The sequence below is a fragment of the Chionomys nivalis genome, chromosome 21, assembly GCF_950005125.1.
Source record: "Chionomys nivalis chromosome 21, mChiNiv1.1, whole genome shotgun sequence".
In the NCBI taxonomy this organism is placed as follows: Eukaryota; Metazoa; Chordata; class Mammalia; order Rodentia; family Cricetidae; genus Chionomys; species Chionomys nivalis.
Genome location: NC_080106.1, coordinates 21180258 through 21207656, shown reverse-complemented (window position 1 = coordinate 21207656; position 27399 = coordinate 21180258). Strand labels below are relative to the sequence as shown.

The following is a 27399-nucleotide window of genomic DNA, read 5'->3' as shown; positions in this document are numbered from 1 at the left end:
AACTAATCTAGCCCTCCCAAGAGCTTGTTCTATAGCTCAGGCAGGTTTTAACTTGTGAAGAGGCCTAGTAGCAGTGAAGTGTGAAAGGAGAGGAGCCTGCCTTGGGAGGTTAACAATTCCTGTTGTTATGGAGCATTCATTGAGTGGATCTAACAAAGATGACCCAGCAGGATAGAGTCACAGACAGAGGATTCGTGATAAATGTAGAACAGACAAGTGTAGAGGTTGTGAATGTTATGTGAATGTTAGGTCACTCAGTATGTTTTGGGAACATCAAGGTGATCCCATCAGCTGCCAATGCTACACACCATTCCTCACAGAGGGCACTATAGCTCTTTGTGCATGTGCTGAGATTTCCTTAGCTCCTGGATCTTCTCGGGCAGAGTCTGGGTCCAGAACTGCAGCCTTCTGGCCTTCAGGGCTCGACCCACAGCAGGCTGGATGTCCAGCTGCAGGTACTGCTCATCATCGTCCAACACAGGCCAGTAGGGTAGACCCTCGCTGTTGGGGTTCCTGTGGATATGACAGCCAGTGGGGAAGGGTGAGGTCACTCTGATCCAAAGTCTGACCCCCTCATTTGAGTCAAGGCAGTGGAACATTAGGCCAGTGGTTAATGGGGCTGATGGGACAGGTGTCCTGATAAAGGGACACAAGTGTCACCCACTAGTTTCTGTTCCATGTGGGGGAAGACTACCTGACCTGTTTTATATCTAATCTAAGAGGCAAGATATAAAGACCAATACCAGAGCACTATGGCTCAGGAACCAGGTCACTGTGAGATGACCAGTAAATGACACATACATAGTATCTATATAAATGTGCTATCCTCGAGAAGAATCTATCATGTGATGGAAGATTCGGGAAAGCTAAAGGGACCATCACCCAAAAGGGAGACCTATACAGGAACCCATACAGGGAAGGAAGAGAGAGAGGCATGTTCTCACCCATGTCTTGCAAAGTTGGCCCAGTACTTCATCATCCTTCCATTCAGTAGCTTCTCCTCCTCAGTGAGAACAACTGAAGTCATGAGAAAAATGTTGAAGTCCATGAACCAAACATGTTTCCCACAGAATCCCAGCTGTTGTCAGACCTAAACTATCAGCTTTATTACCTCCCTTCTTCACTATGCAATAGTCAACATCCACGCAATCCTCTAATGGAATCCCTGCCCAGTGTGCTGTCATCTCTGTCACAGGCTAGACTGGCACGGGTTCAGATTCTAATCCTGGTATAATTTTTTAGTCTATGGTATGATACACCTTTGAATTTATTCTCTCCCAGAATCTAGTTTTTCTCAAACGGACAAAGAGCTCAGGAGTCCCTGGGGTATCGTCTGGGACTTCAGTCAGTTCAAGGAGAATAAGGAAGACTCACGTTTTATACCAAAGAAGAAGGACCCAAAGACAAAAGGAATCTCATCAGAATGGTCAGCCTTCACATAGGGTGGCTTGAAACTCTTGAGGTAGCTGGGTTGATGTTGGAATTCATAGAAGTAGACAGGAGCATGGGAACCTGGAAGTAAGGACAAACAGTGACTTAGCCCATTAAATGGATTATTTGCTGATTCGTATTTATTGACAAGGTACCTTGATATAAAGTTACCTGGAATCATAAATGTTAAAGGGGAGAGAAAGTTCCAGGCTGGAGCTCTAGCTATGGAAGAGCTCAGGGCAGAATAGCGCTCATGGCCTTCACAGCTGGATGGTTATGCCAAGTTACTAGATTTTCAGAAACTCATTTTTTCCTCTGCATCTAGATGTCACTCTACTAAACTAGACACAAGGAGACCTGGATACCCACACTGCTCCACAGTGCGCATCCATGATCCACATCTCTGAACTGCTCCCCTAAGATTGTCACAGATGTACTCACGCTGAAAATGTGCTACTTGGAGTGCAGGGACCACAAACATGACGTCTCCCATCATCTCCGTGTACTGTATTTGGAGGTTCTGTGGGTCCTCAGTGTCCCCCATGTACTCCTCCATTATCAGGTCACTACACTCAGGAGGCAGCATCTACACCAAGAGATCAGGATGAATGCGGTTAGGCATGTTCTCGGTTAGTTGGGCAGCAGCCTTTGGTATGGGGAGAATGAGGCCTGGGCAAAGATAAAGCATAAGTTAAAAAATTCATGCTCTGTAGTCATCCCACACAGAATCACACACATATGCTGACCTTCGTTAATAGGGATGCTATCTGAGAAGGGATATGAGGAACATCTCCATTTGGATAGGACCAGCGGTATCTCACCATTTGTGCTGCTGTATTCTTCAGAACAGCCTGCAGGTTCTCTCTTGTTATTTCCTTTATTGTCTGAGCAGAGCCGAACATCTGGGTTGTAGAAGACCCTGTTAAGTGTGGGTTCTGATGGACTGCTTTAAAGATACATTGTGTCCCCCACTGTTCAGCATATGAGTCTCCAATCTCTCAAAGGATTGGAACTGAGACTCACCGTGGGGATGATCCAACCATACTCATCATTGTTGACACCAATGATGCTGGGGACAGGATGAAAATCCACAGAAGCCAACATCTCTTGAGGATGCTTGGGTAGGAAAACCCCATCTACCACAGCAGGGATGATCTTGAAGACCTGAGGGGCATTAAAAGTCAATGCTGAAGTCAATGAAATACGTATGTTGATGCTCACTGAGTTACCTCCACCACTTTCATATTTCTTACTAGCTGCAGGGTTCTCAGCTCACTCTGGAAGAGAATCTACACTTAGATTAGCCTATCTTGGTATTCATATTTTACACAGAACTAAAGAACACAAAGTCTGACAAGATATTCCAAGGCACACAATTCTACTTACCTTGTTAATGACCAGAATCTCTGCTTCACTCTTGCCTCTCAGACAGTGCACCAGGGCCTCTGAGTCCATGGTCTCACATCCAGATAGGCTGGCCACTGTCTGTGAAGGGGAACAGGTGAGGAGGAGGATTTTTACAATTTCAATTTGATGCTATTGCCCTAGATACCATGCTATAATGTGTGTTGGGTGTGGATTGTTGCAAATATAAATTATTCCCTTTGTCCTATTCTTCAAAGGTGACAGGCATCAGGCAGTATCCTCTCTACCTCCTCATGTTTTCCCTCAGGGTAGTTTTGCTAACCTCAGCCATCCTTCTGTATATCATATGTGAGAGAAGGAGTAAGTGTGCCAGTGTTTGTAGGCAAACATTAGAGGATCATCTTTCTTCACAGATGCCCCTTATTTGAGACATGCTGTCCTCTTGTTTTCTGCTCCTAGTTTGAGCTACCCTCCGAACATCCAGGGAATCTCTTGTCTCTGTGTCCCCCACGTGAGCACAGGAACCTTGGAATTACAGACGACCTACTATCTCCAGCCTTTTGAGGGTTCTGGGTATTTGAACTTAGGTTCTCAGGCTTGTACTCCAAGCACTAAAAATCCACTGAGCTATCTTCCTGAGCATATGCATATTTATTTTTGTCAGTGTTGGAAGCTGCTAGGAGCAGTTTGCTGGTTAGATAACATGATCACCCAGTATGAAGTGGAGGCAAGTAGAAACTAACCCCTGAGTCTCTCATAAATTACTGGAAGGAATCTATTTTCCATGGCCATTATTTTCCCCATGAGACAGAAGACCAGAGTACCAGAATCTGAAGGCTGAGAAGGCAGACTCAGTCTATGATGGTTGAGGGCACTCACAGTGTAGACCCTCTCATGGGTGTCAGAGATGAGGTCAGGCAGCAGGGCCACTCCACTCTGCATGATGGCTCTGTGGAAGAGTCCTTTGGACATGGGGGACACAACAAGTGAAGACACACTTGTGCCACCTGCTGACTCGCCAAAGATGGTGACAAGGTCAGGGTTGCCTCCAAAGTGGGCAATGTTCTGCTGGACCCAGCGCAGGGCGGCCACTTGGTCCAGGTAGCCCCAGTTGCCTCTGGCGTGCTGGTCTCCAGTGCTGAGAAGTGGAAGGACATGATCAAAGGCTTGTCTAGGTTCTTTCCAGCTGTCATTGTCCACCTAATTCCTAATCTTACCTGAAGAATCCCAGGACACCCAGGCGGTACTGGATAGTGACCACCACCACATCTTCAATGGCTGCCAGTATGGACCCATCATTCATAGAAGCCATGCCTATAACCAGAGCACCACCATGGATCCACACCATCACCTGGAGGGGTCAAGAGAGGTGCCAGGAAGCTCATAGCTATTCCAATTCTGCAAGACTGCTTCCTAGAGCATCAACTTTTAGGTCTCTGTGCAGCTACACAAATACATGCAAATCCTCAGGACTTCAGGGCCTCAGTCATAGGCGGGTTCTCTAGTAGCCTTATCAGTGTATTTCTAGTCCCCACCCCCACCATGTGTCTCAGTTTGAATTAATGGGTCTTTGTGTAGAGTAATGTCGTCATTACTCAGACTCTGCGTAGTTGATCAAGGAGGGGAGCCACCACGGTTTTCTCTCCAGACTAAAAAAAGAAAAGATCATCAACTCTCACCAACACACCACATAATCCAAAAGTAGACATAGGTAAGCTCAGTATTGAGTCTTGAGCACATAAGTGGTTCTACAGAACTCAGGTTGTGGAAAGAGTCTGCTTTGATCAAAGAGCTGGAGCCTCTAACCACTCAATGCTCCTGTTCTGTGTTCCATACCCCGGTTCAGCTGCTTAGTGTGGCTGAGAAGGCCTTCTTTACCCGGTAGGTGGAGGCTTCTCAGCAGAGTCCCCACTACAGTGGAGCTCAGGATGCTTTTATCCCTTCTAATCCTCTTGAAAAGCATGCCCTCCCCCAAGCTGACCATGTCAGGACACTCACAGGCAGGTTAGAGCCCTCATGGGCATGAGCTGGTGTGTAGATGTTGAGATACAGGCAGTCCTCAGACATAGAGAATGCGGACAGGGGCAGGTTCATATCCATCTGGCCCAATGAATTCATCATTTCAGGGTTTTGCAGACAGCTGATGGAAATAGCAGAGAGACATCCCAAGAGATATATGGTGGTCAGAAGCAAATGTGAGCCTAGATCTTTGTCCCCCACCTCCAGCTGCTGCTCCTCATGATGTCCTGTTAACACATATTCCCCCTCTGAAGTCCCTTCCACCAAGGTGATGGCCACAGGCTTCCTGAAAGCTGGGGTGGGGTCCTCCAGTTGGGTTGGGTCTGTATATTTTTTTTCTGAGTCTGGTATATAGAGACTTCTCAGTGTCTGTATGGAAATGATTGGCTGTGTGCAGTGACATTCACTGAAGTGTATATGAATAGAAAAGTGACCTAGACCTTAGCAATGCAAGGCATGCAAGCGTTTTCTTCTCTCTGCTCTTTGTTGTGGATCTGATGTGACCAGCTCCTGTAATTCAGTGTAACTTCCCCAATATGGTGAATTATACTCTAGAACCTTTAATAGTAGCTTTCTTCCCATAGTAGCTTTCTCCCCTAAGTTGCTTTGTTGGCACTTTATTGCAGCAACAGAAAACAAACTTAGATGCAATACTGGAGTGTTGCCCTCCACGGGTATTAGAGGAATCAATGAACAGCAAGTCCATTTTCCTAAAGGGCAGTGAGAAATCCTTCACCCATGCACAGACTCTCAGGGAACTTCATTTCCATATGCTGTCTTCAGAGGGAATTAGTTACATATAATATATGTAATTAGTTACATATAGTTCCTTGGTCAACCTATAGGTTGTCACAGTGTCTGTGAGGACAGGGTTAGCAAGTATCCATCACACTACACTGCTCAGAACCTGAAGTGTATTTGTGGATTCAGGGGTGCTCTCTGCTTAATAGGTCACCCAACTCATGCCTAGAGGTTACTCCCATTGTGGCAGACAACATTGGGTTTAATTTGAAGTTGTAAACAATTTTACTTTTATTCCTTTCTATAGTACCTGCATCTAACTCTCAATGGTGCCAAGCAAGCTCTGACCCAGGAGCTGGTACAGTTGTTCTACTCAACCTTAGCACATGAATCACAAAAATGCATGGCAGACTCCCCACACTGGGAGGAAACTGCTGTGGAGCTGAGATGGAGGAAAGACTTCAGCATGGCTCAGGACTCAGAGCAAATGTTCACCCCAGGGCCAGATGTTCTCTCGGTCCAGAACTTACATGGCTGGAAGTGAGGTCCCATCTCTCACACCACTCCACGGTTCAGGGGCTTCAGGAGGTGCAAAACGCAGTGGTCCTACAGGTGGCTTGGCAAAGGGAATTCCCAGGAAGGTGTGGACACCAACTTTGGCATCATTCACTTGAACAAGACTTCCTCGGACCTGGCCCGTGTGTGTGTTTCTGATGGGGCTGGCCTCTGAGGAGTCCTGACCTGTTTAGAGAAATGCCATCTGGGTTAGTTGTGTGCAATCAGCTGCCAGCAGATTGTGGGAGTTCCCATCTCATTGTTACCAGGGCACAAAAGAAGGGAACCCCAGACCTCCCAGTTCAGCTGTGGGGTGTGAGTGTGGGAACTTCTCTATCCCTCAGAGTCAGGAACCTTTCCTATTGCCCTTTGCAGGGCATCAGAGCATTTCTCTAGCCAAAGAGTTCACACACTCTGAGCTATTTCACCACATGAAATTATGATTATTGTCATTCTTATCCAAAAGTCAGCAGTAGCTACAGTAAGAGCCATACTTTGAGGAGGGAAAAATTCCTTCAGCTTGCTTTTCCTTGAATTGTCCTGCATTCTCCAGAGCTCCTTACACTAAACTGTCTCCTCATTATGGAGAGATTTTAGACATCTGACCCTCTGTGTGCTAAACACCTCAAAATCAGTGTGCTTTGGCTAGGAGATTGGGAGGCACATGCTTCCCAAACTTTAGTCTCTTCTTTCCATCACCCTTCCCCCTCCCCGCACCCCTGCTCCTTGACCTCCCACGAGCTCAGCCTCTGATTCTGCAGAATCAGTAGCTCTGATTCTAGTCATTCCCATTGCCAGCTTAGTGAGCCTCACCCTGCACATGGAGAAGGAGAAGCAGGAGCCCATGCAGCATCCAGCCAGCTTTGCAGTTGGTTCAGGGGCATGATCAGCTCTCAGGCCTGAGTCTCTGCTGTTACAGAGGACAACTAAGTTTCACAAGCAGGAAAGAGAATCTGTTGGTCTTCCCTAGCTATGAATTTAAATCAAAAGGATATGGGCGGGGACCTTGGTGTGGTGGGGCAAAGTTCTCATTGTTGGAGAACTGATTAGTCAGAGTGACAGGAGCCAATGTCCAGGAGGCAGGACAAAGTCATCCTGTTCTTTCTGTTCCCTCCTTGGCCCTGGAAAGGCACAGCATGAATTCTGAAGCTCTTCTGGGACACCAGGAGTCCTGTCCTCACACATTAACAGAAAGATGTAATAGGAGAGACAGAGGGCTTCAGTGAATAGGTACATATTCAGGATGTCACAGGAGAGACAGAGGGCTTCTGTGAGTAGGTGCACACTCAGGATGTCACAGGAGAGACAGGGGGCTTCTGTGAGTAGGTGCACACTCAGGATGTCACAGGAGAGACAGAGGGCGTCTGTGAGTAGGTGCACCTCAGGATGTCACAGGAGAGACAAAGGGCTTCTGGGAGTAGGTACTCACTCAGGATGTCACAGGAGAGACATGCAGATGCAGGAGCTCTGAGTGTGACCTTCATCCTCAAGACTTCTGTGCTTGGAAGTCTCAGTTTACTGAGCCTGGATCCAGGGTCCCTGATCTCTACAATATTCTTATTGTCTATTCTGTTAGGTCACAGTTGATTGATCAAAACAGAGTACAAAACTGGTGCTTTTAAAGTCCAGACCCTATTCACTCTACCCTTGTGATGTGTCTCATCTAGTGGTCAGCTCCTGCCAAGATCAACCTCACAGTCATTTTTCCATTTAGCATATATTTTTAAATGTGTGCATTTATTTATTTATTGTGGTCATGTACATATGTGTGTGTATATGTGTAGATTCTCCCAGGCCCTGGCTCACATGTGGAGATGAAGGGACGTTTACATAAGCCATACTCTAATTCCACCATATGAAGTTCAAAGTGGAGCTTGGGTCATCAGGATTGGAGTGAAGTTCTCTTACCACCTCCTGACCAATATCATGTGTAACCATGTGACAAGCATGTGATTGGGCCTTGCAGCCTCCAACACTGGAGCCAATCTGAGGTCTGATGCACTATGATGAACCTGAGATAAGGTGTATAAATAGAAGTCTTAGAGTCCCCATAAAACACTGACATGATACATCAAAGGATGCAGGCTCAGGAGCCCATAGTCCAGACTGGCTTCCTAGACAAAGTGGCATGGGGGTCAGTGTCAGACAACCTTTAGTGCCACCTCAGAATTGGCTTTGGCTCCAAATTATCTTCATTATTACTATATAATAGCATGGCACTATGGGTCTTCTTCCTTGGTTTCCCTGGCACATCACAGCTCAGCCCCTGCCTCCTCTAATCTCAGGGCTCCTTTATTCACTGTCGCCCCTCCAATGCGCTCCTGTCCTGACGGCGGTCCTAGCCTTTCTTGGCAGGAGTTCTCTCCACTCCAAGTTCCCAACCTAAGGAACTGTTGGACCACGAGGGCAGAGAAGTCTCCAGTTCCTCCAGTCTCTGGATGAAGGAACTAGATTACCAATGGATCCCTGGCATCCCTGGGCTTTGTGATTCCAGATATTTTTGTAGCTCAGCTGGGGAAATCCCTGTGTGCTCTGCTACTCACTGCACCACCACTCAGAGGCCCTGTGCTGATGATGGCCATGGCCACAGGAAAAATGTCAGATGAAGAAGATACTCAGTTCTATGGAGGGAGGCAGAGAGTGAGTAGGAAGAGCATGAGAGATAAAAAAGAAATAAAATAGATAGATAATAGATAGACAGATAAAGAAGAAAGTAGAGGCTCAAGTCCATAAAATTCCTTAAATGAGATGCTACTATATCCCTGTTCAGTATGACCAGATTTAAAATTTATAAAGCCAAATGTATGTATCCACAAACACAGCCTTACAGAAAGTACTAGAAGGAAAACCTCAACCTAAGAAAGCTAACTACACCCACAAAAACATAGACATCTGATAACCCCCCACCAGCATAACTCAAAGAAGGGAAACACACAAACACTACTACCAAAAAATAACCGGAGTTAACAACCACTTGTCATTAATATCGTTTAATATCAATGGACTCAATTCACGGATAAAAAGACACAGGCTAAGAGAATGGATACACAAACAGGATCCAGCCTTCTGCTGTATACAAGAAATGCACCTCAACCTCAAAGACAGACACTACCTCAGAGTAAAGGGTTGGGAAAAGATTTTCCAATCAAATGGACCTAAGAAACAAGTGGGCGTGGCTATCCTAATATCTAAAATTGATTTCAAACAAAATCAATCAGAAGAGATGGAGAAGGACACTTTATACTCATAACAGTAACAATTCATCAAGATGAAGTCTCAGTCCTGAATATCTATGCCCCTAATACAAGAACACATATGTGAAGGAAACATCACTAAAGCTTAAAATGCACATCAAACTCCACACACTATTAATAGGAGACTTCAGCACTTCACTCTCGCCAATGGACAAGTCAACCAGACAGAAACTTAACAAAGAAATATGAGAACAAATAGATGTAACAAATCAAATGAACATCTATAGAACATTCCACCCAAACACAAAAGAATATACCTTCTTCTCAGCACCTCATGGAACCTTCTGTAGAATTGATCACATACTCAGTAACAAAACAAACCTTCACAGATTTAAAAAAAAAAAAAAGGAGCAATCCCCTGTGTCTTATTGGATCACCATAAATTAAAGTTAGAATTTAACAACCATACTACTCTCAGAAAGCCTACAACAGTGAACTACTGAACCACACCTGAGTCAAGGAAGAAATAAAGAAGGAAATTAAAGTCTTCCTTGAATTCAATGAAAATGAAGGCACAACATAGCCAAACCTATGGGACACGATGAAAGCAGTGCTAAGAGGAAAGTTCATAGCACTAAGTGTCCACATAAAGAAAACAGAGAAAGCTCACATTAGTGACTTAAAGCTCTAGAACAAAAAGAAGCAGACTCACCCAGGAGGAGTAGAAGACAGGAAGTAATCAAATTGAGGGCTGAAATCAACAAAATAGAAACAAAGAAAACAATACAAAGAATTAATGAAACAAAGATCTGGTTCTTTGAGAAAATAAACAAGATTGACAAACCTTTATCCAAACTAATAAAAAGCAGAGAGAGAACATCCAAATTAACAAAATCAGAAATGAAAAGGGGACATATCAACAGACACTGAGGAAATTCTGAGAATCATTAGGTCTTACTACAAAAACCTGTACCCCCCCAAAATTAGAAAATGTAAAAGAAATGGTCATTTTTTTAGATAGATACCATATACCAAAATTAAATCAAGCCCAGGTGAGCAATCTAAATAGACCTATAAGCTGTGAGAAAATAGAAACTGTCATCAAAAACTCCCCCCCCCCAAAAAAGCCCAGGGCCTGATGGTTTTAATGCAGAATTCAAGAAGAGCTAATGCCTGTCCTCCTCAAAGTGTTCACATCACAATAGAAACAGAAGGGACATTGCCAAACTCTTTTTATGAGGATACATTTACCCTGATACTAAAACCACACAAAGACTCAGGCAAGAAAGAGAATTACAGAGCAATCTCACTCATGAAACTGAATGCGAAAATTCTTAATAAAATACTGGCAAACTGAATCCAAGAACATATAAAAAAAATCATCCATCATGATCAAATAGGCTTCATCCCAGAGATGCAGGGCTGGATCAACATATGAAAATCTGTCAATGTAATCCATCATATAAATAAATTGAAAGAAAAAAGCCATATGATCATTTCATTAGATGCTGAAAAAGCATTTGACAAAATTCAACACCCCTTCATGATAAAGGTCTTGGAGAGATTAGGGATACAAGGAGCATATCTAAATACAATAAAAGCAATATACAGCAAGCTGAAAGCTAACATCAAATTAAATAGAGAGAAACTCAAAGTGATTCCACTAAAATCAAGAATAAGACAAGGCTGTCCACTCTCTTCATATCTCTTTAACATAGTTCTTGAAGTTTTAGCAATAGCAATAAGACAACATAAGGAGATCAAGGGGATTCAAATTGGAAAGGAAAAAGTCAAATTTTTGTTATTTTCAGATGATATGATAATGTATATAAGTGACATCAAAAATTCTACCAGAGAACTCCTACAGCTGATAAATACCTTCAGTGATGTGGCAGGATACAAGATCAAAACAAAAAATCAGTAGCTCTCCTATGCACAAATGATAAAGAAGCTGAGAGGGAAGTCAGAGAAGCATCACCTTACACAATAGCCACAAATAATACAAAAATATCTTGGGGTAACTCTAACCAAACAAGTGGAAGACTTGTATGACAAGAACTTTAAGTCTTTGAAGAAAGAAATTGAAGAAGATACCAGAAAATGGAAAGATCTCTCATGATCTTGAGATAAAAGCCACAAGTAGCATAAAACTCAAGTCCAAGTGGATCAAAGACCTCAACATAAAGCCAGTCACACTGAACCTTATAGAAGAGAAAGTGGGAAGTACACTTGAATGCATTGGCACAGGACACAAACACTGAGAGAAACAATTAATAAATGGGACCTCCGAAACTGAAAATCTTCTGCAAAGCAAAGGGCACAGTCAACAAGACAAAACGACAGCCTACAGAATGGGGATAGATCTTCACCAACCCCACATTAAACAGAGGTATGATCTCAAAAAATATACAAAGAACTCAAGAAATTGGTCATCAAAAAACCAAATAATCCAATTTAAAAAAATGAAGTACAGACCTAAACAGAGAACTCTCAACAGAGGAATCTAAAATGGCTGAAAGACACTTAAGGAAATGCTCAACATCTTTAGCCATCAGATAAATGCAAATCAAAACAACTCTAAGATTCCATCTCATTTCAGAATGACCAAGATCAAAAACACTGATGACAACTTATACTGGAGAGGTTGTGGGGAAAAGGGAACACTTCTGCACTGCTGGTGGGAATGCAAGCTGGTACAACCCTTTTGGATGTCAGTGTGGCAATTTCTCAGAAAATTAAAAAACAACCTTCCTCAAGACCCAGGAACACCACTTTGGGATAAATATCCAAAGGGTGCTCAGTTGTGCCACAAGGACATGTGCTCAACTCTGTTCATAGCAGCTTTGTTTGTCATAGCCAGAACCTGGAAACAACCTAAATGCCCCTCAACTGAAGAATGGATAAGGAAAATGTGGTACATTTACACAATGGAGTAATACACAGCAGGAAAAAATAACATCTTGAAATTTTCAGGCCAATGGATGGAGCTAGAAAACATCATTTTGAGCAAGGTAACCCAGACCCAGAAAGACAATTATCACATGTACACACTCGAAGTGGTTTTTAAACATAAAGCAAAGAAAGCCAGCCTACAAATCACAATCCCAGAGAACCTAGACAACAATGAGGATCCTAAGAGAGACATCATGCATCTAATCTACATGGAAAGTAGAAAATACAAGATCTCCTGAGTAAATTGGAAGCATGGGGACCTTGGGAGAGGGTTGAGGGGAGGGAAGCAGAGTAAAATGTTAAGCTCAATACAAATCAATAAAAAAAAAAATGACACAGCCATTGAAATTCTAAAGGCCATTTGGTGAGGTGTCCTGTGTCTGTCAGCAGAAATGGAGACTCCACAGATGCACATGTGCAGCAGGAGCTCACAAACGCCTCCAGTCCCCAGTGAGAGCATCAGGCAGAGGTCTTCTTGCACCCTAAGAAGGAATCTTCTCTGCCCAGCTACTGAGCCAAGGCTGAGACGGTCTTGTCTCTCTTCTGCCCCCTGGTGTTTACAATGTGGAACATACAAATCGTCCCGTCCGCTGATGTTCTCTCTCTCTCTCTCTCTCTCTCTCTCTCTCTCTCTCTCTCTCTCTCTCTCTCTCTCTCTCTCTCTCTCTCTCTCTCTCTCTCCCTTTCTGGAGAACATCTGGGCTGTGGGAGCTGGAGGGTCCACCCACCCTCCTCCACTTCTTCTAAGCTCAAAGACATGGAAGTAACTTCTTTGTGTTACCTGGACAACCTGGTGGTCCTCTTATTCCTGGGCTGCTGTGTAGCATGGCTTGGGGGAAGGTTCCCATGTGCTCTGTCACCCAGTGCAGCATCATTCAAAGACCCTTCATGGATGAGGGTGGAGACCATAGTAAGCATGTAGAATGAGGAAGACTCTCAAATTCTGTGTGTGTGCTGGAAGGGGCGGATCTGAAACCTTTTATTTACTAGCAAGAAGGGGGAGAGGGACTAAAGTCTACAGAATCCTCTTCATGGAGATACTACTGCATATGAACATACATACCAGTGTTGGAAAATCATGGCGCCACTGGTATGCTCACACAAGCATGACTGGAAGAGATGCAAAGTGGTGTAGTCACATTGAAAGACAGGTTGACCTTTTCTGCAAAAGTTAAACACAGCTGTGCTGTGACTCAGCAAATCTCCTACTGTTGGTAAAGCCTGCTTGAATTACCAGGTGTGCCTTCAAGCGTTTTCCTGTCTCTATCTGACACCTTGTCCTTTGCCGCTGTGACATCTATTATTAGGTCAACTCAAACCTGCACTCTACAGTGAGATTGAGAGTTGGGCCACTAGGCGCTCAGGTCACGGGCATCATTATTTGTCCTATCAGCCCAGTGTAACCAAAAAGAACAATCTTTGGTGAGAAAGCTGGTCCTCGATATACAGCACACCTGATGGTACCTTAACTTTGGAATTCATGGTCTCCAAAGTTGTGAGCAAATTCCTATTGATTATAAGTCACATAGGTTATGATATATACAAATTCGTGTATGTATATTACATGTATCAGTCTATGCATACATGCAATTGAGATGAAGTGTGTGTATCTGTTACCAGCTGACCTGAAACTCTTGAGCTCATAAAATCTACCTGCCTTGGCCTTCCAAGTACCCAGGCCACTTGTGTCTTCCATAGACTTCAGCTTGCTGCTTATGATGATTTTTGTTATGGACAAAAAGCACTTTTTTCATCCAAATATCCATCAGTAATATCTATAAGACACAGTGTGTGTCGGGGGGGATGGATTTGCTTCTAATCTAAGTTCAGCATCAGGCTTTGTTCTTTGAGACAGGGTCTCACTCTTCTACCCCATGCTAGCCTTGAATATTGTGATCCTCCTGCCTTAGCTTTGCAAGAGTTGAGACTGCAGATCTGTGCGTCTAGGCTAAGCTTACCATTAGATACTAACAATAAAACCATCCTGTGAGCAGAACTTGCAATCACTTCATCCTATTAAAAAGCCTGCTACTGAGCTTTACTGTCATTTTGCAGTAATTTTCCTGTTTACTATACACAAACATGAAGTCTGCCTAAACTGTCTAGTACTTTGCTATACTAAAGTGCCACAACACACACATGCAATTCAGTTTAATAAGACAGAAATAGACAGGCTCCTGGGAGCTTAAAATACAGCTTATGAATTGAATCACATTTTAAGTATATTAGAGAATGTCGATATTTTAAGCAATTCTAGAAGGCCAACACCCTCAACAGTCCGAGAGAATAGAAGAGGGTTTTAGAGGTTAAAGTCTGCGATCACATTTAATTATGACCTTATACGATGCAAACGGTAGTCTTAGTTTTCTCATTTTTAAAGAATTACCTCAGACTCACCACCATCTACTTTTGAATCATCTAAATTTTTTTGAAGAATTTTATTTCTTTATTAAGTGTACAGTGTTCTGCCTGCATGTACACCAAAAGGCCAGAAGAGGGCACCAGATCTCATTACATATGGTTGTGAGCAACCATATGTTGGCTGGGAATTGAACTCAGGACCTCTGGAAGAGCAGCCAGTGCTCTTAACCTCTGAGCCATCTCTCCGGCACTCATCTAAAATTTTTAATGTTATCTATAATTCTATAACTTATTTTTATAATGTGCATGTGTGCATATGTGTGTGTGCTTATGTGTACTTTTGACCTTAACATGCCCACAGGGACACACGTGTGCGCACACATATTCACAAATTAAATAAATGTAAAACAACACATTTAAAACAAAACTGACCCATTAATGCTTTACCCACAGTTTAACACTGTTCCGTGAAAAGTAAAAACTCTGAATTTTATTTTATTTGTTTTATATATTGCATGTTGTTGCACATGGCAGGGATCAATCATGCCCTACCTGGGTGGGGAAAATTCAAGTATAAATCATTTAGTAAAAATTTGAAGAGGATCTTTTACTCCAGTAAAGTGTAAACCCAATGTGTGATCTCACTTTGTTCCATAGCTTTATTCTGTTTCATTGCTTCAACATTTTTGTTTTGCTTTTTCTTGTTCTTGTAAATTTTTAAGTATACTGTCATGCTAACTGGTTTAAATCTCGTGAAATGAGAGATAAAAGCAAAGGTTTGGCAGTTTACTCACGTAAAGCCAGATTTTAATTTGTTTAAATTTTTTTTGAATTTCTGTAATAAATTTGAAATATGGAAAGAAATGCACCTGTTTTGGTTATAACTCTGGACTCTTAGAGAGTTCACAGTTTTAGTAGGTGACAATTAGTTTACTGGAGAGATTTTCATGTGCGTATGCAGAAGTGATGGATATAACTTTTGGAAATAACTGTTGCAGCTAAATTAAAAAGGGCATTTGTGTACACATGAGTTTATACTTTCTGTCGTGTTTCTTTAAATCTGTGTGGGTCCTGGGTGACTAGACTTGTGATCCCTGTTCCTTCTTGATGTCACCTACCACTCCTTGGCAGAGCTGAGATGTTGAGCATGTCAGGTTCTCTGTGCCAGTTAATGTCTGTTGTTGCTTGAGCTCAGCCCTGTTTCCATCCCTCTTTCTGTTGTCCTTGTCAGTGCAGCTGCTGCCCAGGACCTACCTGGAGCAGACAGACTAGCAGGTGGTCGTCCCAGGTCGCCCTGGCATCCGCACAAAGAAACTGCTCTGAGTGCCCACAGTATGCGAGCACTAGAACCTGCTGTGGGCTCAGCCTCGTGGAAGGGTCTGTGATAGACGTAGATACGCTATGATAGAAAACCTTGCACATGTCGGCCCCTGCTCTGAGAAGCTATACCAGGCATGGCCACTCAGGGTCTCTGACATTGCCAAGAGCATTGAACCCAGTGTGTAGGTTAGCCTTATTTTCAGATTACTTGGTCCTCGGGCCCCAAGATGCCCTTCAGGGGCTGTTCTGTATGAGACGCCCACTGCAGCCTCAGGATGAAGTGGGTCTTGTGTCTAGAATAGGGAGCAGGTCCAGGTTGGCTGGAGGTAGTCATAGCTGGAATATTTGAATATAGCTCAGTAAATGCCATCCTGTGAAATAATAGGGAGGCCACAGGGCAAGAACCGAGCCTTTCATGGCATCAGCCCTTTGCCACCTGGCCATGGAGTGGGGGCTCCATTGCCATGGGTCTAGTACCCCAACACAGTGCTTACTCCATGGCTGAGGCAGGAAGAGAGAGAGTGCCTGGCCAGGCTGAACTCCATAGCTGGAGAAACAGAAAAGCTCTGAGGAACGGCTCCTTGTCGGGAACTCTGCTGCCTGTCCTGGGCTGCGGGCCCAAGGGGTGAATGGGGCGCAAGGCTGAGTGTAAGAAGACAGAACCCACCATCAGCAGTGAGGCGGGAAGGGCACACCCAAGCACGCAGACCTCAGCTCGGTCATGGCTCCACAGCCACTGCCACCATCTTTTAGGGATGTCCACTATCACTGTGGCTACAGTGACCAGGGCAGAGTTAGGGTGTGTCCAGCCTGGCTGCTGGAGCAGGGTCTCCTGAATGCATGGCACCTGTGCCTTTTTGCCTCCTCTTGTCAGCAGTCTGTGGCCCCAGGTGGGTTTTGTGGGTTTGGGAATGGTATCCCCAGGAGCAGCTGAGCAAGCCACCCAATTCATGTCATAAGCTGAGGCTGGAGATCACTTAAAGGCCCTGGATCTTTTGAAGTTGGTAGAGTTGAATCATAACAAGGGAACCACCAAGCCGGCTGGAAACCTTTCTTTATTTTTTTCTTTATTTTTGTTTTGTTTTGAATGCAGGTTCTCACTATGTAGCTCTGGCTGTTCTGGAACTCACCAGTTAAATCAGGCTGGACTCAGAGGTCCACCTGATTCTGCTTCCCTAGTGCTGGGATTAAAGGCATGTGTCACTACACTCGGCAGGAAACCCTTATTCTAAGTATGATTTTTTTTTTTGGATTTTCGAGACAGGGTTTCTCTGTAGCTTTTGGTTCCTGTTCTGGAACTAGGTCTTGTAGACCAGGCTGACCTCGAACTCACAGAGATCTGCCTGTCTCTGCCTCCCGAGTGCTGGGATTAAAGGCGTGCGCCACAACCGCCCGGCTCTAAGTATGATTTTTTAAAATGGTTTGATAGTGATGTTTATTCTGATTTTTCAGAGTGAATTGTTATAGGTACCAAGTCAGTATCCAGATGATGAAACAGAAATACAAAGATGTCAAGGCTAGAAGAAGCCTTCCTGCCAGAGCAGCCAGTTCTGGTCAGAAGTTAGTCTTGCAGGTAGAACCCCCTTTTTCTAGTATGCTGTAGGAAAGAGACACGGGTTTCCAGGGACAGACAGCTGGTCCTTTAGGCCAGTGTGCCGTCTGTCACTCAGAGCCGTGTGCCAATGAACTAAGCCCTGCTGCTGTCATGGGTCGGCTGGCACGGAGCAAAGCGCTCCCCAGGGGACTGTCCCGTTTCTCCAGCGCACTCAGCATTTGGTCACGCGGTCTGACCCAGTGTTCTGATCCAGTCGTGTCCTGTGGCACAGCGGTAGCCACAGTGGAGGGGTGGAGACAGCTGAAGCGTCTTTGAGCTTGACTATTGGTCTCAGGTGCCAGAGGCAGGACTCAAAGCACTGGGGCCTGTCCAGGATGAGGGAGATGGGTGCACTGCTCTCTGATGGAGGAGGCTCAGGCTGTAGGAGGGCTCAGCCCTGTCTTTACCATCTTTCTGCCCCCAAAGGTGGAGTGTGTCGTGAGCGATTCCAGCACCCTGTGCTCCCACCTGGTGCTGGAACGAGGAGTTAACAGTATAGAACTTTCAGGCAGGATGTTCTGTCGGGGATCCTGTTCCAGACTGGGAAGGGGCTGCACCTGTGGCAGGCAGGGGGCCTTCGGGAATGGTTTGTAATGAAATGAGACGAGTTTCCTGTGGTTTCAAATGAGTTTAGAAGCAGAGACTTGTGAATCCTACAAGCGACCTATTGGGACAGAAGGCCCTACCCTGGTCTTGCAGAGGAGAACATGACTCCACCGACTGCAGCCTCCAGAATCTCACACAGGACAGATTCTTGCTGCTGTGACTGCCAGGTCTGTGGCACTTTGTCACAGTGGCCATGAGGCTTTTTTAGCAGGATGAAGAGGTTCCCAGAAAAGTCAGTGTGGCTGGAGCCGTGGGGCATGGGAAGACCACAGGACCAGGCAACTATGTCAGAGGTCACAGCAAGGTCTAGTATCAACCTCACAAAGAACCAGCCAGCGCAAAGCAGATGGTGAGCCGAGCCTGGCAGTGAACACCCATCACTCCGGAGACTAAGGCCACGGTAGGAGGCTCGAACACAGCCCCTTTCTCGGGCATGTGAACCGCCTGAGCAAGCAGGGGTGCTGTGAGTTCCCTGCAAAAGGTACAGGTGGGCCTAAGGAAGGCAGAGGAACAAAGAACAAAGACAGCCCGCTGTGACGACAGCCTGTCACTGAAAGATACAGAGACCCAGGAGCTGAGGCTAGGATAATGTCTAGATACCCCAGGCTGAGTCCACTGGCGTCAGCTTGACCCCGGGATGGTCATGCAGACATACTAGTGACATGGTATATGTATGGCATGTGGTACAGGACTCCACTTGCCATCCTACAGAGTTTAGACACCTGCCGAGGTCACAGACAGCAGAGCCACTTAGCAAGACAGATGGGGAAACGCCATTCGGTGGGAAGGTCAGACTGGATTCAGGAGACACCATGATGTCGCCAAATCCCAGGACAGGCCACTAAGAGCCCATAGTGGCCCATCCCAGGGATCTTCTAAACAGCAACAGGCTCATTTAGAGAGAGGAGAGTGCTATGGACTTGAGTCCCACAGATTCTTCACCTGCTCGGAACTGAAGGACTCGGGCCCAGTGAGCTGTGGACACAGCTCCTTGACCTGCTCAGGACTGCAGGATTCAGGCTCAGGGAGCTGTGGACACAGCTCCTTCATCTGTTCAGGACTGCAGGATTCAGGCCTAGTGAGCTGTGGACGCAGCTCCTTCATCTGTTCAGGACTGCAGGATTCAGGCCCAGGGAGCTATGGACACAGCTCCTTCCACCTGCTCAGGACTGAAGGACTTGGGCCCAATGAGCTGCATCTATCTCAACACCTGTCACGCAGGTTGATTTCAGGAATCTTGGGGGGCCCCTGGTTAAAATGTACCTTATTCCCCACCCCCAACAACAACTCTGTAATGTGGAACACCGAGTGACCCCGAATTGCATTTTGTTTTGAGAAAGGTTCTTTGTGGTTTTTCGAGACAGGGTTTCTATGTAGCTTTGGAGCCTGTCCTGGAACTAGTTCTTGAAGACCAGGCTGGCCTCGACCTCACAGAGATCCAACTGCCTCTACCTTCCAAGTGCTAGGATTAAAGATGTGCGCCGCTAATGCGCAGCTAGAGAGAGGTTCTTATAGTCACAGCTGGCCTGGAACTAAAAGAGATTTCTCTTGCCTCAGCCTCCTAATTGCTGAGATGACAGGTGTTGTACCACCATGCCTATCTTGAGTGGATGTTGTTAAAGTGTAGACATATTCTTCAATATTATTTAGTGATGTGCAGCACACAACGCCTGTCTGCGCTCTATGCGCTACCATACAGTTCGCGAGCTTCGGGCAAGGGGCTCAAGATTGAAACACACAGAGACACACAGAGAAACAGAGACACGGACCTCTAGTCACTGGTAAGAAGCCCCTTATTCAGTAGCGCCATGGAGGCTTATACACCCAACAGTCAGGTGGGCCAACAGGTGAAAACCTCATCCTCTGATCCTCAAGGCCAAAGCAACACGTGCTCGTGAAGCAGGCTGGTAAACAACTTTGACACAGCTTTCAGTAACTCAAATCAGAAGGAAAGTAAAGATCTCTAGCAGAGAAGAGCAGCTGGAGGCCAGGACTCCTAATAGTCCCAACAGTGAGGCCTTTCTTTCATTCAAGGCTTAGAATGATGCTACTCTTGAGAAATAAAATTCAATTAGTTGAATTTATGATCCTCATATTTCTACCACCCAAGTGCTGGGATTACAAGCACGCAGCACCAGGAAAGATTTGTATGGTGCTGGCGACAGATCCCAGGGACAGGAATCTACCAAATGATTTGCAGGACAGCCTCTACTTTTTTTTCCATACAAGTCCTCACTATGTAGCTGGCCTGGAACTCACTATTTACACCAACCAGCCTGACCAAAACTCACAATGATCCACCTGCCTCTGCCTCCTGAGTGTCGGGATTAAAGGTGTACTACCAAATTCCACCCCACCCCCACTTAAAAATTTTAAGTATTTTATGTGTATGGTTATTTGCCAGTGCAGTGTCTGCAGAAGCCAGAAGAGTCAGGGATCCCCTTGAATTGGAGTTACAGACAGCTATGAGCTGTCATACAGATGCTGGGATTCTCTGGAAGAGCAGCCAGTGCTCTTAACTGCTGAGCCATTCTCAGCTTCTCTAAAATATCCTGGAAGATTATATTAGAATTTGATTCAATAATATTTCCTTTCTGGGGTGAAGGGGTTTTAAGACAGGGTTTCTTGGCGTAGAACTGGCTGTCCTGGAACTCACTGTGTAGACCAGGCTGGCCTTGAACCCACAGAGATGCACCAGCCTCTGCCTCTGAGTGCAGGAGTGCTATCACTGTCCAGCTATAACATTTCTTTCTCTTTCATTTCATTTAACTTATCCTTTTTACTGTAAAGGAACTGAGCATCCGGTAGTCATAATAATACTGTAGCAGTAACAGAACATAATAGATGGAAGGGCTTTGAGAACTTACCTAAACAATCACTGTGAATGAACAGTATGAGAATACAGGATGTTCTCCTATAGCTACCCCCGTGACAAAGTATCACATACTGCAGATACATCCAGAAGGGTGGAATAATATACTCTTATCACTGTGCCCTGTCCTGTTAACAATTGCACATTTTTGCTCTTCAAAGATGCACATATTCTCACTTATGTGACTATCTTAGCATCAACAATATTTGGGATGAATCCTCATCACAGCTAGCACAGTAAACAATGTAGGTTCTTGGGCCATATTGCCTGCATTTCTCTCAGACCTTTCCTTCTTGGGCAGAACCCAAAGCCTCAAAAAAATGTTATTCTAGCTCTGTAAAACCAGTAGATGACAACTTTACGAAGGTATTGACATCCTAAATGACATATCAAAAGCAGTAATTTTTAACCACTTCAGAGTTCTATCAATAGAGTACACATTTAAAACAAATGCTATCATATAACCCTCTCAATTCCCATGTAAAAGTCACTACTGTGGTGAGAATTACATTCCCGTCAGCATGCCATCCTCAGCAGGGGGTTAAGGCTGAGTCTACTGCATCCTCTGTTTGCCAGCTGCCAAAACATGTGACTGCCCCCAAGAACATTAGCTCTACAGTGCTTCAAGTAGAAAGGGGCATGCAGATTCAGACTCCTGTTAGGGGAAGGCGCTGGAAGCATGAGTGTCCAGAGAGCGGTAGATAGGGCTCTCAACACCTGCTGCACACACATCTGGTTCTCTTCCCTTGACTCTCAGTATTTCAACCAACTCCGCCACTCTCCACAGTTCTAATGCACATCTTCCCTTTGCTCCATCCAGAAGGACCACCTTTTCCTGGTTTATTAAATTTAAGATGAAAACTTACCTAAACCATTTCCTGTATAAAATCTAAGGAAAGACTTGTTGATAAGACTGAAATACAAACCAGGCGTTCGTGGCACACGCCTTTAATAATAAACCCAGCACTCAGGAGGTAGATGGATCTCTGTGAGTTTGAAGCCAGCCTGGTTTACAAAGTGAATTCCAGAACTGCCAGGGCTACACAGAGAAATCCTGTCTCAAAAAAACGAAACAAAACTCAAACACAAAATTATATTTATTTTGACTAAGAAAAGCAACACAAAGCGGAACAATCCATTAAATTTTAAATATACACAATTTTCAGCGGAAAACTTATGTTTGATAAAATTTAAAAACAACACATCACAGTTAACAGTATCCGACCAGCAGCTCCCACATAGCTGAGGATAGCTACAAAAGAAGAACACAGAATTGTAAACTTAAGAGCATACACATTTTTTGAGGGATGTATGTGTGTGTGTGTAACTTGATTTTTTTCCTTGATTCTTGACTATGAAGTTTGTATATGACACCTGTTATAAATGTTAAAAGACTGGACACTCCCACAAGTCAGAGTTTATTGTACACAAAACTGAGTGGTAAGTAAGCAAATACTACTAGCGACTCCATTAGGAAGCTGAATATGGGATTTTTCAATGAAGTAGAAATCAGAGCTCCCTAGGAGATGGGTTGGTTTGGAACAGTCCATGTTATAAGCTTTACCATTAAATCTTATTTCTAGACTCTTCATCTGAAACAACTTTGCCAAAAGACGAGGTTACTGACTCACCAGGCCTGAAAAGACCTTCGCCTTTCCGCTTCTGACTTTGATCTCTGTCACTAGGCTCCTGTCACCAGCACAACAGGGGCTGCCTTCCAGCAAAGGCTGATCTACTAATATACAGACCAACCTCCTGGTTTAGATTTCCCTATCATAAACACAGAGATACTTGCCATGGACCACTCTAGATTCAGTTTCTTTTACTTTATCCTGCTACATAACACTGCTTGGCTACAAAATCTGGGGCTCCCAGAACAGCAGTACTGGTCAGTTTCAATGGGCACAAGACATTTATATCATTATCTGCCATTATCTTGTCCATTATTTCTTTCGGAATTCAATCCTCCGGGCAACATTCTGAGCTCCAAATTTTTTGATCAATGCATTTCTAGTGTCCTCATCATCCTTCTGCAAATCTAAGTCATCTTGCCGGGACCAGATTGGATAACCGTCAGATCTCTGACCAGACTCTAAAAAGGAGGAAGTGGCCTCCAGCTCACCACTGTTTTTCAGGAAGGCCTGTGTAACTGTTGATAGATCCAACTTAAACTTTTCCATTAGTTGCCGGATAATTTTGATGGCAGCTCCCACTTCCTGTGTAGAAACTTTTGGCTCCTCTTCTTCCTCATCTGGCTGTGTTTCAGAATCTTCCTCAGGTGTGGGAGGATCATCATCACACATTGTTATATGTATTTCAAAGTCAGGGCTCTCCCCCACCTATGAAGAATGAGAAAGAAGACCAGGTTGTATTTACTTAGCCTTGAACTCCGCAATACGTATCTTCCCAACCATTCCCTGGCTCCTCACATAACATCACACAAGCCCTTCCCTTCCCTTCCTCTTGTATATTTTTAATCATGTTAACATGTGCACATACATAGACATGGACAATTTATGGAAAGAGGCATGTTGTGTACAACTATACATACATATTTAACTGATTAAAATATGAAATGTATGCATGTGTATGAGAAAGCATGTATAAGCTGTATGACATGAGATCATTTTTTAAATGCCAGACTTTGCTTCCAAATGGGTGTGTTGATATATCCCTATAATAAGGATTCCTGGCAGAAGGGAAACCCATAAATTCAGGACAGCTTTGGCTATACAATGAGACAGTGTTCCATGTAGTCCAGGGGGCCCTGAATTTACTATGACCTTTAGCTTTTTCCCCACTCTACTTTTTGAATTGTTAATTTTTTTAGATTATTTTATGTGTATGAGTATTTTGTCTCCATGTATGTATGTGCACCACGTGCATGCTGGTGCCCACAGAAGTCAGAAAAAGGCAACAGATACCTGGGATTGGAGTTAGATGGTAATGGGCTGCAGTATGGGTGCTGGGAACCAAACCTGGGTCCTCTACACGAGCAACAAGTGCTCTTAACCTCTCAGCCAAGTCTCCACTCCACCTTTAACTTCTGTCTCCCAAATGTTGTAATCATAGGCATGTCCCAGCAAGTTCATTGAGACAAGGTAGCCCAGGGTAGTTTCAGAGATAACATAGCCAAGGGTGAATAATAACTACTTTCTTTTTTTGTTTGCTTGGTTGCTTTGCTTTTTTCCAAGACAGGATCTCACTATGTAGGTTGTCCTGGCACTCACTATATAGACCAGACTAGCCTGGAACTCACAGAGATTCATGCACCACTATGCCTGGTTCCAAAACCACTTTCTTTTGTGTTAATAAACTAGATTAATTCAGGCCCAGTAAGATTCTGGGCTAAAGGTTAAAGCACCTGCCACTAAGCCTGACACCTGAGTTGTCTCTGAAAGCTAAATGGTAGAAGAGGGCAGGCTTTTTATCTAACAAATAAAATTGTAGATGGGCGGTGGCGCATGCCTTTAATCCCAGCACTCGGGAGGCAGAGGCAGGCAAATCTCTGTGAGTTTGAGGCCAGCCTGGTCTACAGAGCTAGTTCCAAGACAGCTAGGGCTGTTATACAGAGAAACCCTGCCTCAAAAATAAATAAATAAATAAATAAATAAATAAATAAATAAATAAAATTGTAATACATTTTTAAATGTTTTTAAAAAGTTAATTCACAATATCTTTATTCTTAGAGAAAATACACAAATATAATTTGGATAAAAAAAATTAGTCACCATAATTATTTACAGCACCTGCCTTTCTCAAAAGCTATTATTGTGGGACTCCAATAGTGTATTCCAAGACAGACTGAATATATAAAAGAACAGAAAATATCTCCAAAGAGTCAGGCAGTGTTAGCGCACACCTTTAATCCCAGGACTCGGGAGACAGAGGCAGGTGGCTCTCTGAATTTGAGACCAGCCTGGACTACAAAGTGAATTTCAGGACAGCCAGGGCTACACAGAAAAACCCTGTCTCGAAAAACAAAACAAAATTTTAAAAAAAATTTCCAAATCACACAGAAACCTAAATGCTTAAACAAAATTACCAGTTTTTTTGAAAGTTACATTTATGCTCCTGAGAAGCATAAGAACATTCTAAAGTAGCCAAATAAACTGTTGTTAACTTTGAAAAGCACACAGTGAAATCAAAGTGTTCAAAGCAGGTAGCTTACACTGCTAAGATACAACCATTCCTGGGCAGATATCTTTAATCTCAGAAGAGGCAAGCAGATCTCTGTCAGTTTAAGGTCAGCCTGGATTCCAAGCCACCCACAGCTACGTAGTGAGACCCCGTCTCAAAGCCAAACAAAAGAAAAAAATAATCATCCCTATTCTGTGCAATTTTTCCTGTGTCACTTACACTATCCTGCAAACACTAAAAGCTTTGTGAAGCCTAAAGCCAGATCACATCTAGTTTCTCTCCTCTTTTATCTTGAACTTCTTTCTCTCTTACTTAGCCTCGGGTGAAGGGGGAGAAATGAGTAAACTGAGCTGACGTACCACAGCTTCTTCAAACTCCTGACTGGCGTCCTCATCATCATTCTCCTTGGTCTCTCCCTTCACACACTCCTCTTCAGGCAAGTCTGGCGTTCTCTTGTTCTGCGGCTCTAGGAAGGAACAGCAGGTCGGCAGGGCTCATCAGCACAGACCACCTCTACCGGTTCTGTGCACGCAGGTCGGCAGGGCTCATCAGCACAGACCATCTCGACCGGTTCTGTGCATGCAGAGCGTTTTCCTTTAGAAAACACCTGTTTCTTATTTGGCACGAAGAGCATAAGATATGCATTTCCAATAATTCTCACACTTATTTCCAAAATAAACCCACAATCCCAACACTCAGAAGACTGATGCAGGAAGATTTGGGCTACCCTTGCACTATAAAAAGTGAGTTCTAAGCCAAATAAAATAATGAACGCTCTGTCTCCTTCTCCTCTCACGGCCTGGTTCAGTCTGGTCTCTTCTAGATGCCTCTGGACGTACTCTCCCTCGTGTCTACAGTAAACCCTCTCCTTCATACCTGCAGTCATCATGTCCAGCAAAGAGAGAACCTAGGAGCCCAGAGGCCAAGAGGCTGGCATAGCTAAACCGGCTGGGTTACACAGGACTCAGAGAAGCTGGCGGAAGGGTAGCCCAGTGGGCTGGAGAGGCTGAGGACAGCAGGCAGGGGGTAGGGAGGTTTTAAAATGGTTTGATATTTGTCTCATAATCCAGTAAATTGGGAAGAAGAGTGTAAGTGACAACAGTGACCACGAACTATAAACACACAACACAGTGAAAGTGGATGATGAGCACATGCGGTGTAGCTCATCAGACTACTCCACATGTATGAATGTTTCTACTTCTCTACAGCAAACAGGGTTGGCAGCACCTGTGTTTAACATGCACAAGGTCCTGACTGAGGAGAAAGACAGGAAACCCATTATGTTGCACTGACATACCGGAATAAAAGGCAACATCCAGTCAATGGAAAGAAAAAGTGAGTGAGACGAAAAATTAAAATCAGAGAGCAGGGCATAAGAGAAAATAGTCCACTTTCACCCGGACCTCAACAAAGGAGGGGTTGAGCTATGCCAGTGGCGCCAAAAACGGCCACTGATGGACAGGCTGCCCAGCCCCCAGATCCCCGGAGGTGAAAGCCTCACCACCGCTATCCGCGGCCTCGGGGTCCTGCTCCGCCTTCCGCTTGAGCTTCTGGGAGGACGGGCTGACGGGGGCGTCCCCCAGCAGGTACTTGTGCTCCTGGCCCCGGAGGTGCTTGAGGTAGCGGTCCTTGAGCGACTGCCAGGAGTGCTGCGTGAGCGCGCTCTTTTCCATCGCTTTCCACAAGGCGTTGCCTGTGACCGAGTTGGGCGAGCGGGCATTTTCTTTCACGTAGGTCAGGATGGCCACGTCGTCCGCATGAGTGTAGGCGATGCGCCCGGTCAGAGGCTGCGGCTCCAGCTCCGCGGAGCCCTCGGTGGAAGCCCCGGGCTTTGTGTCTGAAGCCTGCTCGCTCAGTCCCAGCCGGTATGCCTCCAGCTCCAGCCTCTCGTTGCGCTCCACACAGTCTAGGATGTACTGCGTGGAGATGAAGTCGCCCGAGGCCTCGGCCAGCGCCTCCCCGGGCTGGGCCAGCAGCACGGCCCCGGGCTCCTGCACCCGACACACGGTGCCGCCACCGTGCAGGATGAGCGTCGACAGCCGGCGCTTGGCCGGGCTGGGCCGCACGTAAAACGACATAGCGCTCCCGTCTCCCCTCACGAACAGAGTGGAGGAGTGAGTGGGCCCATTGGGGTCTTTACCCAGATCCATCGCCTCCGCCATTCCTGTCTCTCCGCTACACGAGAGCTAGGAGAGCGACAATCCCACGGCGGAGTCCACCACTGCGCCTGCGCCGCGACAGCCCAGCCG

At 45.0% G+C, this 27399-nt stretch overlaps 2 protein-coding genes across 2 annotated transcripts; both read right to left on the bottom strand.

The window, feature by feature from the left end:
• Nucleotides 1–211: 211 nt before the first annotated feature.
• On the bottom strand, nucleotides 212–15351 carry LOC130863948 (acylcarnitine hydrolase-like). Its single transcript, XM_057754273.1, has 12 exons — nucleotides 15264–15351; nucleotides 6087–6297; nucleotides 4795–4936; nucleotides 4014–4147; nucleotides 3676–3934; nucleotides 2818–2916; nucleotides 2455–2595; nucleotides 2253–2333; nucleotides 1873–2017; nucleotides 1375–1512; nucleotides 945–1017; nucleotides 212–513 (listed from the first exon to the last, which is right to left on the bottom strand). Exons 1-12 carry the CDS (start codon nucleotides 15349–15351, stop codon nucleotides 327–329), a joined length of 1698 nt encoding a protein of 565 aa, XP_057610256.1. The 3' UTR covers nucleotides 212–326.
• Nucleotides 15352–22089: 6738 nt separating this feature from the next.
• On the bottom strand, nucleotides 22090–27381 carry Terf2ip (TERF2 interacting protein). Its single transcript, XM_057753707.1, has 3 exons — nucleotides 26652–27381; nucleotides 25510–25616; nucleotides 22090–23349 (listed from the first exon to the last, which is right to left on the bottom strand). Exons 1-3 carry the CDS (start codon nucleotides 27310–27312, stop codon nucleotides 22954–22956), a joined length of 1164 nt encoding a protein of 387 aa, XP_057609690.1. The 5' UTR covers nucleotides 27313–27381; the 3' UTR covers nucleotides 22090–22953.
• Between the last annotated feature and the right edge of the window lie 18 nt (nucleotides 27382–27399).